Here is a 16,363-nt window from a genome sequence, read left to right as displayed (position 1 = left end):
GACAACGTTATTGCTGATGCTCTATCAAGGGTGTAAAATAATGTAACAAGTTGTATACGAATTCTGAGGAACAATACTTGTAACTCCCCTTTCAAAACGTCATTATCATGACGTTTTTCTTTTGCGGGGGAGGTGTTACGATGTATTCTATTGTAAGCTGATGCAGTGAGTGTATCTTTTCTTTTTGCGTGACCAGGTGCACATTGTTTTGTATAATTTATGCGTGACCAGGTGCGTTCATGAATAATTTATTTTCGTGGTTCTATAAATGAATACGTGTCGCCACGTCGCTTGTCTTCTGTGAGCAGCGTGATGTCCAGAAGTTCCATGGTTTTTGCTTCCCAGCTGCTATCTTTGCCGGCGAAATTTGGACTCTTTGATGACGAAGTAATTATGTCAAGTTGTTTGCTGGCCGAACTGTTCTTCTCGTAAAAACGCTCAAGATTCTGGTGAGTGTGTGTGTGTCAGAGACTTTGGAAACGTCCGAGTCGTAAGAGTTACACGCTGCACGCTGTGATACCTACGTCGGTCGACTAAAGAACTGTATTGCCGCTGTCAGAGACATCGCAGTCCTTCCTCAAGTGTCGCACAAGAAATACTGTGTACATTCGTAACTTACTGTGTACGGACATTCGAGAAATAGCGGACTCTGTTGCTAGATAGCAGAATTTCGACGGCATTCAAGACTGGAGCAAATATCCGACGGGTGTGTATTCTATTTGTATAGCAGCAGTAATTATTGGGTTTTTTGTTCACTTTTACTTACCTGGTCACGCTCAGTTTGGAGTCATTGTGATAACTTGCATTTAATTTTTCATTCAGTAGTTAATTTTAATTAAATTCAAGTTTTTATATAATAGTCAATGTTTGGAGTGATCTTTGTTTGACCGACATCCCGTCCAGAAACTTTGGTTTACTTGGGTCGTAACAATATACATATATATATATATATATATATATATATATATATATATATATATATATATATATATATATATATATAATTGACCAAACAACACATACAACATATTCAAAATGGTATATCACTATCACTACTCTCTATACTATCACATGGAATGTAACTTCATGGCCATCCATGTCAGGCAATCGTCAGTGACATATGGTTTTCCTACGGCAAATTGAATGACTGTCTCATCGCCTGTGAGTAAAATTCCATATCAATTGGTAGGAACATGAATCGGGCTCATACGTTTACCATTGATATTTACCTAGTGGTTATGCGTAATCACAATATATTGCGATACCCCTTGCCCTACGGCCTTGGGGACTGGCAATGTATTTTTTGTAACGCATGACCCCTCGGGATAATAAAAGAGCGCTCTAGCTCTCATAACCAGGTAATATATGTTTATTATGGCACGCATTTTTGTCGATAACAATCACTTCAGCGCCCTAGTCAGCAAGCTTTTATTGTAAGGTTTGTCATGTTCTTTCCCTTCAGTCTTGATAGCTCTTACTGCGTCTGTTGTCTTGAGTTCTTCTGTTGCATTCTCCATTAACTACACCTGTTTCAACGGCACTTGAAATCATTCAAATGTTGTCTCTTTCTTAGGTGGCGTGTTTTTGAATTGTTTATTTAATTATCCAAGTTTATGATGCTACTTTTCTGTTTTGCAGCTGTAGAAATTCTCAGTCAATGAATTTGAAAAATGCCCTGCACTATGTTGAACTTTGAAGGAGTAGGGCACTATGTAAGCTTTCTCCAAAGGATGACGTTTTCTTCTTTAAGACTGCTTCGATGAAAAGTTGGAATCTCGATGTCCCACCGAGTGTAAACTGTGCGTTTCTTGCTTCGATGATGATGCTGTTGTGAACCGTGATAGAGTTGGTGTTTGTCTTAATATGGCGATTGTTTAGATCATCTTTCGGGAGCTCTTTGAATTTAAGTTTTCGTAATTTGTTTTACGTTTCAGATATAGCTTTTGCTCGTTCGTACATATCACGTCACTCATAAATAAAACGCAGTAGGAAGCGATTGAAGGTATGGCTAATACGACATGGAAGAAGAACTTACCAATGACTGTTACAGTGAAGTTACACGTATACGCGTTTCCAAATTGATCAGTGGCGGTATAGAAGATTACTGTTTTCCCCAACGGAAACAAAATGCCTGGATCGTGGCTATTATTCAGCTTCACAACGCCACCCGAATTATCTGAAGCTGTTGGAATTGGCCAATTGGCGACTGAGGTTGTTTTGCCCGGGTCTGCAAACGTGACAATACTCTCTGGACAGATCATGGTAGGTTTTTCATCATCTTTATAAAGAAAGTATATAGGAAAAATGTTTAAACTCGCAAATCAAAATCACGAGATTGCACATCATACAATATCTAAACAACGTTGGCGAAACCTGTCCATTAAATGAAAGTATATCGATATCAATTATTCATCAGCCTCTACAATATACTCATTTAAAGAATTATGATAATAATATGCATTCCTTACAAAACTGTTAGCTGAAAATATCAAAGGGTTGTATCTGAAAAAGGTTAGCAGTACGAGACTAAGGGGGAGTTCAAACTTACAACACGTACTGCATATTATTATTAATAAACGGATGTAATTTGCAACAAATTCATTTCCATAATAGCGGTTCCAGTGACTGAAAGTGCTTTAAAATTTTGGTTGTATCCCTAGCTATGCTGACTATTGTGTTCACATATTCCTTGCAAACTGGTCTGCGGATGACCAAAGACAACTGTACTACTTAAAGCTAAGTATGACTTTGTTCATATGAATTTGTGGACTTTTAGAATAGTTTATAACCATGAAACAAAGAATTATAATACAATTACTCTGAAATATAACAAATAGTCTTACCTATCACTGTGATGTTAAATTTGCATGTCTGTGTGTTTCCGTAAGGATCTCTAGCAACAAAAGACACAACATCTGTCCCGATAGGAAACCTACTTCCTGGAATGTGACTACCATTCAAAGTCACATGTCCTGAGTTATCAGCAGCATTTGGTAATGGGAAATCCACCAAACGTGTTGGCTTCCTGTGGTCTGTTGATGCTTCTATATTATTTGGACACTTAAGGATCGGGTTTTCGTTATCTGTGAGTGTGGTAACACGAATTAAGAACATAGTTGTACAAAATTCTTGTAAACAGTCACGTTAGCAACTGTTTATTTTACAATAATAGTATTTTGTTGGGAATTTTTCCGTCGATTTTATTATTCATGTCGTTTAGTGGAAGGAAATCTTAATTTTGATACCTTTAATGTACGTATGTAATTTTGTCAAATTACGAAATGGTAAAGATGTCCAGCCAGGACAATACCTATTGACATCCGATATTTAAGGTCAGTTTTCAACCGCAATACAATATGCTATGACTCTCATTCAATTCTTCTGCCCTCCGCTGTAAAATCGGTTTTAGATATTAATATAAATATTTAACCCCCTTTTCCATTAACTTGTTAGAAAAATTAAACTTGTATCTCAAAAGCAAATCAATAAGATTCGTGATGCTTCTTTAGTCTTTTCTTATTAATAATTCAACAACGTAACATATTTCTGTCACTTGAAAATACAAACAATCAAAACTGCAATTAAATTACATTGTCGTGCGACTGAAAGTGTTCAGGTGACCGGATAAGTGCTTGAAAATCAAAGGCAGGTTTTTTAGGCCAAATTATTGAATTGCCATATGACAAATGTTATGATCAAAGGTCAGGAGCAATGATTTAAATGCTACGTCCCTATGTTCCACAAATAACAACAATAGAAAGATTCACATTAAACTCACCTGTCACAGTCACTATAAAGAAACATTCAGCAATATTTCCTGAAGGATCAGAAACAGTGTAGGTGACTACAGTTATCCCAATGTTAAAATCAGATCCCCATTGATGGGTACTGGTGACATGAACCCTTCCTGAATTGTCAGTAGCATCGGGCAAAGGCCACATTAGTATAGCAGTTGGTTCTCCAGGGTCTGTGTCCTTTGTGATGTTTTCTGGGCAGATAATTTCGGGAGTTTCTCCATCTGTGATTTAATTAAGACATGCTACTATATGACATCTATTCGTACAGAAAGCTATACCATACTTTTAAAGAGGCAATTCAAAATTAATGCCCATGAATTAATGACACACTTTGAAATGACCAACATCAATAAGGGAACATATAGTTATTATGAGGGGCGTGGGCTGGAGGGAATTGAGGATGGTCTATCATGTAAATTTTGATGCCCCTATCGATGCCTCTGTATAGATATGACACTGCCTCTGATGCCCCTTTCTTAGATGTGATCCTCTCCTCCAAATAAAAAGTTTGAAATGTGAGTATAACCTTGATAGAACTACTGATTGTGTTATAATACAAGCAAAGATATTAAAGGGATATTTGCTGCAACTTTTGTCGATACTTAAAGTTTTTGTTCTATGTATAAAATGCTGTTTTCTCTTCAACTCCCTACAACTTGTTTGCATGTCAAGTATTTTGATTGTCAACAAAGCCCATACACGTATTATAGCTATTGGTATTGTTGACAAATTAATTCTTTCCGGACATGAATTTAATTTTCAACGATACAGACTGTGTTGATATGCCAAGGGACCGGACAGACATTACGGGGGAAAGGCGGGGTTTTTTGGAGTGAGTTGGAGTGAATGGTCATGAAATTTCACGCATGCCTTTTGGGAGAGTATAACTTTTGGGCAACTATTAGAAGCTAAGATATAGAGTGCTTCTCTCATACATATCATACATACTAACAATTTTATTCCACAGAGCTAATATTTATCCGTATTTTTATATGTGTTTGATAATTCATGTAAATGTACTTTGCTTCAAGTGGGAGGATAAGAAATGGATGTGAGTAAAGCAGTTTTGATTTTTGGATATCATAAAAAATGTTGATTGTACATGGGAATCTATGCGAAGATTATGAACATTTTGTTAAATTTAAAACTAGAAATATTTTTTTCATTTGTAGACGTTTAATAATTGATATAAATGGCTTTGATAAGAATATAATGGCTATACAAGTGCATATGTATACAATAAATTTGATTTAGGGATATCACAAAAAATGTTGATACACTACACATGGCAGTTTGTTGTGAAGTTTTTACATAACTAATTCAGACTGCATTCTTTAGAAAGTTAGTAATGTGTAATGTGCCCCACGTGCTAAGTTTATACATGTGAACTTACCTCTACGGCAAGTTTAAAAATGTGATCCTCCCAATATACCACCCTCCTCATAAAAACTGAATGTTCCCTAAACACATTGCGTACGTATATAAACCCATTCATCCTTACATCTATAATAAATACCAGGGCTTTCATTAAGTTCTTTATCAACAGGCTGAAAAAAAAAATATTTACCAGGAGGTTAGCTAAGGCAGCGACCGAGGGTCGCTGTAGCCGATGACGGAAGGTCATCGACAGGGGGGGGGGAGAGCTCGAGAGGAGGGTCTTGACCCCCTCTCGAAGGGGCGGATTCTAGAAAATTTTGAGATTTTATGGCTTTTTTATAGCTATTTTGTGGCTTTCGGGATGCTTTTCTATGCATTATAGGAGCTAAATTATTCAGCATTTTATCAAATGTGATAGCTATTTTTTTGTAAAATCATTAAAACACAAACAGTGAAACAAAAATCCAAGGACAGCAAGTTGCAAAAAGCGACTGATGTGAGACCACACACTGGTTTCGAAACGTAGCGTCAAAGGATCACGCTGTCATTTGACAGACAGGTTACGACTACGTCTCCCAATGGCTTATACCTACATCGGGTACCGGTAAGGGTGATCGAGTCACTTGCTATATCATCAGAGCTGCAAAGAATAGAACGCGCACTCTATGATGGGCGCGTCCAGTGTCTAGGGACCATGCTCCCTGTAAAAATTACATCGTGATTTTGATGGAACCCTATCTTCATAAAACTTTTTGTCAGAGCTTTTAGAGTGAAAGCGGACGTTGTTAGTGGTATTTGAATGATCAGTATATTATCTTTGAGTTGTTGGTTTGAAATGTTTGAATGTCAATATATAGTATTTAAAAATCCCAACAAAATAATTTGAAACGGACATATTTCTCATCGAATTGTAATTTTTGAAATTTCACATATTTTGAAGGGGTGATGTTCAGCTATGTGCAATATCTGAATAATAATTTATGTGAAAATAAACAAAATTGTTGGATTGGAAATCTAAATATGGATAAGGCGTGGTCATTACATTTAAGTTTGCAACAGCTTTAATTGTTGTTTTGGAAGGCCTGAGAAGTGGTAATTTAAATTCTTATGCACATTTTCAGCGGAAAAATAGCTAACAGTTCATTTATTATTAAATGTGGCTTACATGTAAATAAAACAAGTGCAGCATTGCAAGAAAGGAACTGAAAGTAAATATATAGGGTTGGGCAACGCTACGGGAGATTCATAATTTCTGTCATTTGAACTGGATAAAGTGGGTGTATTTCAAATCCTTCTAGCTGCCAAATTAATCTGGTGACACATTGATTTTTTCGTCGTAATCGCATCATCACATTTAAGTCTTACTGTTAAAGAAAAATAACAAAAAAATTTGGTAAAAAATTTAGTGGCTTGATCACCCTTAACTCGCACCTTTTCCAATCCGCCCAGAACAAACTCGCCGGATTCCAACTCACCCAATACCAACTCGCCCAATATCAACTCGCCTGATATCAACTCGCCCGAAATCAATTTGTAATTTTTCATGAGTATCTCGTCCTGACAAATCATCGACTTTAAATAATGTCCGGCTTGTTAAAAGGAAGGATTCACGACGCACGATACTTGAAATCGACAACAACAATCGGCCAAAACATGCGCAGGACCGTGGCTAAAGCAATGCGATTGCTCAGGTGATACCCGGGTACCGCGTATGACGGCTTTCGCTACTGCGTACAATATGTTAAATTTGTGACGTATTGGAACCTATTTTGAAATTTGCAAATGGTAAAAGATTGTTTTCTTCATTCAAGTGAAATAAAAGCAGTTTATTTGTCTGAAGTGTGGTGAATATGAGCGAAAAAGTCCCGCTTGTCAATAGCCAATTTCAGGCTCCCGATTTTTGACGATCGCCTGTCAGTGGACACTTCGTAAATTTTACAACACAAGATACGTAGAATATATAACACCAGATATATCATTATACTACATATACATCTCAAACAACGGGCGAGTTGGTTCTGGGTGGGTTGGAAAAGGTGTGAGTTGACTGTAATCCATCTACATCAAGAGCCAGACGCATAAAAACAAACATAAACACAGAGAACGACACAAATAGTATGGGTGATGTGTGGAGTCGCTTTTCCTTTATTATATTTAATAACAATAATATGAATCGACCAGTAAAAATTATCTTTGTTGAACAAAACTTAATGTCGAGACGCTGAGGCCACGCTTGAAAGTGGAGACTGTACAGTCACAGTCACCTTGAGTACGGCATCATCAGTGAAACAAATTAGGAACGGAAAAAAGTCCAACTTTTTTCAACCTCAAATTGAACGTTAAAAATATAGTATTTTATGAGTCATTCGACTCACTTTTCAAAATAAAATATCGTTTAGCAAATTAGCTTTACCCTTGGTGATTGATCGTTTTTCCCGCTGCTCGATCGCCAGAAATGACAACATACGTTCACCACCATATACTAGCCTCATTGCATTATGCGGTTTCATTCAGTTGACTTTGTAAATCCGTGATTGCAACAACGTAAACGTCTGTATTCCATTGTGGCATAAATTCTTGACTTTCAAGAAATTTGAAACAATCAAAAATTGCCTCTTTTCTTTCCTCCAGACCCCCATTAAATCAAACAAAGTCGTCGACGGCTGCTTGAAATGGCAAGGGCTCTTCGCAGACGCAATCATGAATAGGTAGTATAGGGTAGTACACAATAGACGAATCACAGTATCCGACATTTGACGATAGTGGACACAAACCAATCAGATGACGCGACGCATCAATATAAATCAACTTGATTGGACAATTAAATCATAGCTATCTGACTCTGAGTGAAGCTTTCGTATGCGAAAGTAAGTAAGATTCGCGCTTAATTGAAACGTAAATCACTTTCTCACATGTAACTTTTTATAATTCTGTGTAAAACTCGATCATAAAGGGTACAAATAAAGAATCAGTGTTTGTTTTCAACCGGCGTTACCCCGTTGTCAGACGTCGAAAAATCGTCGCCTGACGGCTGTTAATGAAAGCCCTGAATACATACATGCATGCTTGCATACATACGTACATACATACATACATACATACATACATACATACATACATACATACATACATACATACATACATACATACATACATACATACATACATACATACATACATACATACATACATACATACATACATACATACATACATACATACACACACAGACCGAGAGAGGGAGGTATATGACACATTTGTATAATATTAAAGACTCAAAATCTGATACTAAACTTGCCTTTGACATTTACATCGAAAGAACAGGAGTCTGTATTGCCAGAAGAATCTGTTGCCATATAAGTAACTTGTGTTGTCCCGATAGTAAATCTTGTTCCTGGAGTATGGCTACCAATGACGTTAACCTCTCCTGAATTATCGGATGCATTAGGAAAAGACCAAGTTGCAACAGATGTTGGCTTTCCTGGCTCAGTGGTTTTATTAATATTGCCATTGCAGGATATCTTCGGCTTCTCGTTATCTGAGAAGATAATCATACCAAAAGTTAGTTCCTAGCACTTCTCCTATTGTAGTCATGAAAATGAATATTGCCTGTTAAACAACCTTTATCCATAGCATTAATTTATAATATTACCATGTCAAAAGTGATGCTGTATCACTAATTCGAAGGAAAACGTACCTATATTAAGTTACATGTCTGCCCACTTGCATTATATCTGAAATTGAGAATTTTTTGTTTGATGCTTGCACTTGGTAAAGTGCTTGATATAAAACAGTATACACATATATTATTATTATTATTAATATTATTATTATTATTATTATTATTATTATTATTATTGTTATTATTGTTATTATTATTATTTATTGATATCATTATTAAACTTTATTGTCCCTAAAAATGGGAAACTTGTCTTGCAATGGTACAGACAAACAACATAAAAAATACAACGGTGATAAAAAGGATAATACACATCGAAGTTACGAATTTAAACTAATTACAATAAGTGTTGAACAGTGGACTTAAGACATTCTCTGATTGAGAAGTCGGATGGCAGAGGGTACATAACTAAGTCGAGCATGACATGTTCTTAAAGATAGAGTTTTATACCTGCGACCTGACGAGAGCTCTTCAAAATGCTGAGCCAATGGATGGGAAGGATCCCTGATGATTTTAACAGCTTTGACAAAAGCTCTGTTCTCATACAGTGATTTCATGCTCTTATATTCACGGCCATAGATTTTGGAACAGGTGTTAACAATTGTTTGTAGTTTGTTCAAGTTCGAAACGGTCAGACCTCCATACCAGTTCAAAAATGAGAAGGTAATTACACTTTCAATGTGACTAGAATAGAACGTTTTCAATAGATGTGGATGAATATTCAGTGATCTCACTTTGCGCAGTAGGTACATTCGCTGTTTACTTTTCTTGTATATGGATTCAGTGTTCTGTTGAAATGTCAATTTGTCATCTATGAGTGATCCGAGATAACGGTATATTGAAACACACTCTACAACTTCAGAATTTATTTTAAGGGAATCGATTTTCTTCTTTGCCCTTCTGAAGTCAATGATCATTTCCATTGTTTTGCCAGTATTTAAATCAAGATAGTTTTTGTCACACCATTGTTTTGAGTGTTGCACCTGATTTCAAAGTGTTGTTCATTGTTTGAGTAATCTCCAATTGATATATCATCTGCATATTTGACCATTTTTGCCTGGTCACTTGTACTTTGACGATCGTTTGTATATACAAAGAAAACAAAACAGGGGAGATCACCGAGCCTTGTGGTGCCCCAGTAGCGGTACTACGCATACTGGACACGATTGCAGACGAGGCTTCCTTGCTCAAACCTGTGTTATTTACTCTGACATATTGATGTCTGTTTGTGAGAAAATCTAACACCCACAATATTATATTTGGGTTGACATTTATGTTGTTTAGCTTATTAACCATCAAATGTGGCTGTATGGTATTGAAAGCTGATGAAAAGTCTACAAATAACATACGAACATGTAATTTGGGCTTCTCTAAATGAGTAAAAACTCGGTGAAGTAGAGTTATAACAGCATCTTCTACTGATCTGTTAGCCCTGTAAGCAAATTGAAGTGGGTCAACAAGATCTTTAACCTGTTTCAAAAGTCGCGATAGTACAAGACGTTCCATACATTGCATTATAATTGATGTTAAAGAAATTGGTCTGTAATCAAATAATTTGATAGGATTATTGATTTTTGGGATTGGTGAAATAGCCGATGTTTTCTATATGGTTGGAATTGTATGTGTAGAAAGAGACCAATTGAAAAGAATTGTGAAGACACCAGCCAGTTCTACGTGACAGTGCTGTAGGAGTCTACCTGATATATTATCTTGACCCTGTAGTTTACTTGGATTAATGCTCTTGAAAGTTGAACTGACCTGCTCCTCTGATATTTGAGGTAGATCTGAGTGTACCAGTTTACTTCTTGAAATGTTTCTGGCAATGTCTTTTTCCTGTGTGAAATTATGCTCATCAAAGTGACAGTAAAATCGTTTTATTCGTTGACAAAAGTGTTACAATCTTTCACTTCCACCTGTTTACTTGTCTTTTGTTTACCAGGAAGAAAGCAAGGCCTTGCTACGCTTTCCTTACATCACCAGACTGGAACTGATTTTCGATTTATGTTTTATACCTGTCTTTGCAAGCACGTATCTCTTGTTTCAACTTCTTTTGAAGATCTTTCACATCATAGACTCTTCCTTCTGCAAATGCATCTGCCCTTTCCTTCAACATGTGTTTCAGATTAGAAGTAAACCACGGTTTATTATTTGCATACACTTTCGTCACTTTTTTCTCTACTAGCATATCCTGGCAGAATTTAAGATACCATGTTATAACCTCTGTTGATTCTTCAAGGGAGTGATATTCAATAAAGACTGACCAGTTGACTGTTTGGACATTCCCGCTTCAGTTGACTGTTTCGACATTCCCGATTTGGTACATTTGTCAAATACATTAAATATACGCCTATACGCGTAGGTATACTAATCAAATGTAAATCTACAGTGCACACTTGGTGTGCAAAGATTTGCATTACGTATACTCTTGGTCTGCATAAATATACGCTACGTATATCAATGTATTGACATATTCCATGTACAAAGATATGCGTTACGTATGCGATTTATTTTGTGTATCATATATATCATTATAATATGCTTAGCTTGAATCCAGCAATCTGATTGGTTTTAGCCGGGGTTTATATTCTCAACAAGAAGACCTGCGCGCTGCGTAACATTTTTGATCTCGCGCAAATTTCGAATGCCAACTTGAGAGCTCAACGCGCCCTGTCGAACGAGTCAATGGCTTCAGATTGATTTTTATTGTTAAATTTTGGTCTTGTGCAGCTTGACGAACAAACAAATGAAGAGTTTCTGTAAGCAGCGGAGGCTATGTAACAACAACATAATTTTTAAAAGTTTTTTGAGTGTTTTTTTGAAGTTAAATTCTTCAAGTTCGATGTCTAATCGCGATATCGCTGCGTCGCATAACCGTATTTTATGAATTCAACTGTGCACGCGCGCGTTCTTAAACGTTCTTTTTTAGAGTTTGTATGAGGCTGGGCGCTCCTGAACTCTCGTTCCAACTTCGGCCCTATATAACGACACTGTCCATTAATTTTAACTTTAGCATATTATAATGAGGTTATAAACGGTGCGCTCGGGTATTTGGTTGCGGATATAAGACCTCTGGGGTAAAAATTAGCATATTTGGGTGAAATAATCACCTCGCTGCGCTCGGTGATCATTTCCCGCCAAATTTGCTAATTTTCACCCCAGAGGTCTTATATCCTCAACCAAATACCCTCGCTTGCCGTTTATAACCTCTAAATATACGTAAATATACTGAATTAATATCAAGTATTTCATCCAGTGTTGTATCTCCCAGAAAATGGAACAGTAAGTGCTTGTCTTCTAAGAAAGCAATATAAGAAGACGATAATCCTGCAGAATAAAACATGGCAACGTTTGCAAGGGGATCATCACAAAAGACAGAAAACTCCCCCGTTACGGTTGTAGAGAAAAAGCATAACTCACCCCTAACGATCACCGTCAGAACACATGAATCATTATTTCCAGAAGGGTCTCTAGCAACAAAGGACACTACAGTTTTGCCGATGGGAAATTCAAAGCCGTACGTAGTGTTTCCAGATACATCAACATATCCTGAATTGTCGCTGATATTCAGAAGGGCAGAGATGTCTGCCGTTCCTTTCCCGATGTCTGTGCTTGTGTCAATCTCTTTAGGACAGGACACATAGGGTTTTTCGTTATCTAAGAAAACAAGTATAACATGGCAAGCAGTGGTAAGGATCATGAAGGTAGCGCATTTTTATTGGTTTCCGCAGATCTTGTCGCTTCTGTTGTTGTTTTGAGAATGTAACAAGTTGATGCAAACTTTAAATAAAAGTTACCGTAACGGGACAGATTTTGGAATATAATACCTCACCTTATCTAATGATTAGGCAATGTACTGCGGTATCATATCGGCTTATATGTTGTAAATGCCTTATAAAACATTTGAGACTCTCTAGCTCACAGAAATGATAAGCTAAATGTTGATGATCTTGATTTGACATCGTAAAGCCGCTTCGAATGTGTTACAAGTAAAAGTTACGATATGATTGTCGTTTTGTTTGCTTTGTATTAAATTTAATGCAAACGTGGTTTGCTACAACTTTCGGCCATGGTCGCGTCCAGTAGACATGATCATCATTGATTGGTTCAAGTTTGAAGGCGGCTGTGAATATTGTTGATGTTCTAGTATCGTATTTACTTCAAATGTTACAGTGTCTTTCTGTAATTTTTCGATTCCTTGCAACCTCTGCATTAAATTTCATGCAAATGAAATTGAAGAGCTATATTGTGATAAGATAAATTGAGTTCAAGGAGAAATTAAATGAATTTGTATTTTAAGAGACAAAATGCATAGCCATCACTAGACAAAATGCTTGATATGCGCTTAGCATATTTACGTATATTGATGTATATGGAACAGAATACTAATTGCATATGCAGCGTATATCTTTGAATATGAAACATTCCAATACGTTGATATGCGTAAGGTATTTCTATGCAGATCATGAGTATATGTAATGCAGATCTTTGCACACTAAGTGTACACTGTAGTTTTGCATTTAATTAGCATACGTACTGTATACTGTACGTATTTGACACATGTACAGAATCAGTATGTGTGTATATATTGTTGTATATCAAGCATTTTGCCCAGTGCATTTCATAACATCTTTACAAGTCCAATCTAAAATACCTCAAGGTTATATACATTGAATTGGCCACAGATACACAACAAACAACAGAGTTCTTCACGGAAAGTCACACACAGATACAGACACAAACATCACTCACACACATACCTTTATACACACACACACACACACACACACACACACACACACACACATATATATATATATATATATATATATATATATATATATATATATATATATATATATATATATATATATATATATTGACAGGATAGGTCAAGCAGCACCAACTCTAGGACACAGTGTTCTTCACTACAAACTAAATTTTATTGTCCGACGTTTCGTGGGCTTAATCCCACTTCATCAGGGTTAAAAACTGAAATAAACGGATAACAGACTATAAAGCATGTGAAAGAAAATACAGGAAGCTAAAAAATTGAAACGAACTTGAAAAGCGAAACTCTAAAAAAGTACTTTTACTGGTAACTGGACCTCGGACTCAACACGAGGATCTATACTACACAAAGAGTTGTGGAACAACGCAAGACTGTACTCACTTGTTGACTGTCAAGATGGAAATGACACTGAACCAACCAGAGCAGAGGTTGAAATGCATTGGGTGATTGACACCTACAAGCTGATTTGCATATATTGAATGCGATGTACATCACATGCAGACGTAAGAAATGTGCAATACGGTGTACAATACAAATGAACCAACAATGTCTTAGAAAGTGGAGAGACAGCTGTAGGAAAAACAACCGGTACTGAAATATTTAAGCCAGGAGAAAATAGAACTCTACTGAAGTGAAAATTTCACCATCAAAGTAAAAAACTAGTAAAAGTACGGGTTCAAATTCAATGTCAATATTCTAAAAAAGATGTAAAAGTCTTAAATAATAATGATCACCATCAAAATAAAAAAGTGATAAAAATACAGGGTAAAATTCAATGTCAATACTTAAAAGATGTAAATGTGTTGAAAAACAAATGTGATAAAAATAAAGGTATCACCCGTATGTAGTCAAACTTACAGGGAGGATGAAAAATGCCCGAAAGTCAATGATTGAATAAAAAGTTACACTATAGCAGGAATGGGTGACTCTCTATTGAGTCCCTTTGGATACATGGTGTTAAGTAAAAATATCCACTTTGTTTCAACAATGTCCCTAGAATATTTATCATTATGATCACTGTTATGAACCGTTTCCAAGATAACGACTTTCATATTCTTTACTGAATGGTTGGGAAGGTTAAAATGCTGACTTACAAATAGTGCTGGATTATCGAGATCATTGTTTTTACATTTTATCATGCTTCTGTGACCGGCCATTCTGTACCTTATTTTGTTTTTAGTTTGGCCAACATACTGACATAAGCAAATATCACAAAATACACAATAAATGGCATTTTCAGTATTACAGTTGTACTGTCCCTTTATTTTGAAGGTTTTACCGTTGCTATGACTTGTTATGCTGTCCGTGGTTACCATCTGCGAGCACATTACTCTGCATCTAGTATCATTACATGGCCGTGAGCTCCGTATATATATATATATATATATATATATATATATATATATATATAATATATATTATATATATATATATATATATATGTGTGTCGTGGCGTGCATCAATGCCATTTGCTGGTCTATGTCACACAGGTGGCGATCCGGGTCAGTTGGGCCATATATAAACAGATCCGGGTCAGTTGGGCCATATATATATATATATATATATATATATATATATATATATATATATATATATATATATATATATATATATATATATATATATATATATATATATATATATATATATATATTGCATGAACTGGCCCAACTGACCCGGATCGCCACCTGTGTGACATAGACCAGCAAATGGCATTGATGCACGCCACGACACATACCGTTTTTTCGTGATCGATGCCTTGCACTAATGTCATTTGTACAAAAAGGTGATACAATAAATGCAGACATGGAAACATACAATACATGTCCAATGAAATTTTCAGTTGCAAAAGCTATTTTAGCTTTTCCCAAAAATCGAGTGGGAATATCATCGATCGTTTTAGTGGCTCAGTAACGTTACAGCTCCCGTCGAGTCATAAGGCTCAATGTGGACGTCGTAACTAACCTGGCGATCCTGGCTGGCAATAAGCCCAAAAGCTATAGTTCAACGTAAGTTCAACTGAATAAATAAGTACCTTATTATCTTTTGGAAAACGGCATACAGGCACAAGTATCAAGTCATTCGACAAACAATGATAAATTTCCTTCATCACACAAACATTTATTAAATTCTCGAATCGAACCTGCAGTGTAGGGTTGTAGGGAAGACATAAGCTGTTTAGCCTGAACTCTGCAGTGCAGTGCTGTGGAGTCCGAAGTCTATCAAAAGTTGACCCGGACAACAAAACAGAGTCGCTATCAAGTAACAAAATTGGGATGTATCTAAGGGCGCGATATGTGTCACTGCAAACATATGAAGTCTTAACATTAAAACATTGGCAAACAAGATCAGGATTGACGAGTTGATACCGGCGGAGATCGACGATGGCGACAGTGTTGTGTCTACAAGCATGTACATTCTGTGTGTCATCGAACTGAATTTTTTATGCTCGCCAAGGTTGTAAACTTCTATTGCTAGATATCGTCTGGTGGATGTGTCTGTTTCTGGAACATTTAAAGTCGATTCACATTATGAGCATTCAGGTACTTTTGATGGTTGTACTTATTTCTCAGTTTGGTGATCTGCTGATTTAGTGTTGTTTCTCTGTGGCATTGCTGGTTCTTTATTTGGCTGCACTATAGGTTGTGATCTTGTGGGCTGGAAACTAGGAACTTCAGGATTTAAGTTATGATGTGTGACATCTCCAGGTTGATTCACTTG

General features: G+C 36.3%; 1 protein-coding gene and 1 long non-coding RNA gene across 2 annotated transcripts; both read right to left on the bottom strand.

Annotated features, from left to right (window-relative positions):
* Nucleotides 1-1,067: 1,067 nt before the first annotated feature.
* Nucleotides 1,068-12,550, bottom strand: LOC139141521 (hyalin-like). The gene is made up of 5 exons (XM_070711113.1): nt 12,271-12,550; nt 3,779-4,018; nt 2,844-3,083; nt 2,036-2,278; nt 1,068-1,159 (listed from the first exon to the last, which is right to left on the bottom strand). Exons 1-5 carry the CDS (start codon nt 12,548-12,550, stop codon nt 1,068-1,070), a joined length of 1,095 nt encoding a protein of 364 aa, XP_070567214.1.
* Nucleotides 12,551-13,771: 1,221 nt separating this feature from the next.
* Nucleotides 13,772-14,275, bottom strand: LOC139141431 (uncharacterized). Its single transcript, XR_011554167.1, has 2 exons — nt 14,024-14,275; nt 13,772-13,842 (listed from the first exon to the last, which is right to left on the bottom strand). It is a non-coding gene; the product is annotated as an uncharacterized lncRNA (long non-coding RNA).
* Nucleotides 14,276-16,363: the final 2,088 nt, after the last annotated feature.

The sequence above is a fragment of the Ptychodera flava genome, chromosome 10, assembly GCF_041260155.1.
Source record: "Ptychodera flava strain L36383 chromosome 10, AS_Pfla_20210202, whole genome shotgun sequence".
In the NCBI taxonomy this organism is placed as follows: domain Eukaryota; kingdom Metazoa; phylum Hemichordata; class Enteropneusta; family Ptychoderidae; genus Ptychodera; species Ptychodera flava.
The sequence above is the reverse complement of the archived record's forward strand: the minus strand, read 5'-3'. Positions and strand labels throughout refer to the sequence as shown.

Excerpts from the sequence above, each read along its gene's own strand:
- LOC139141521 (XM_070711113.1), bottom strand. The coding sequence starts at position 12,550 with ATGATCCTTACCACTGCTTGCCATGTTATACTTGTTTTCTTAGATAAC. Across the intron at positions 4,019-12,270 it reads TCTGACGGTGATCGTTAGGG|ATGGAGAAACTCCCGAAATT; the intron begins GTGAGTTATGCT and ends ATTAAATCACAG. Across the intron at positions 1,160-2,035 it reads CTTCACTGTAACAGTCATTG|GCGATGAGACAGTCATTCAA; the intron begins GTAAGTTCTTCT and ends TTTTACTCACAG.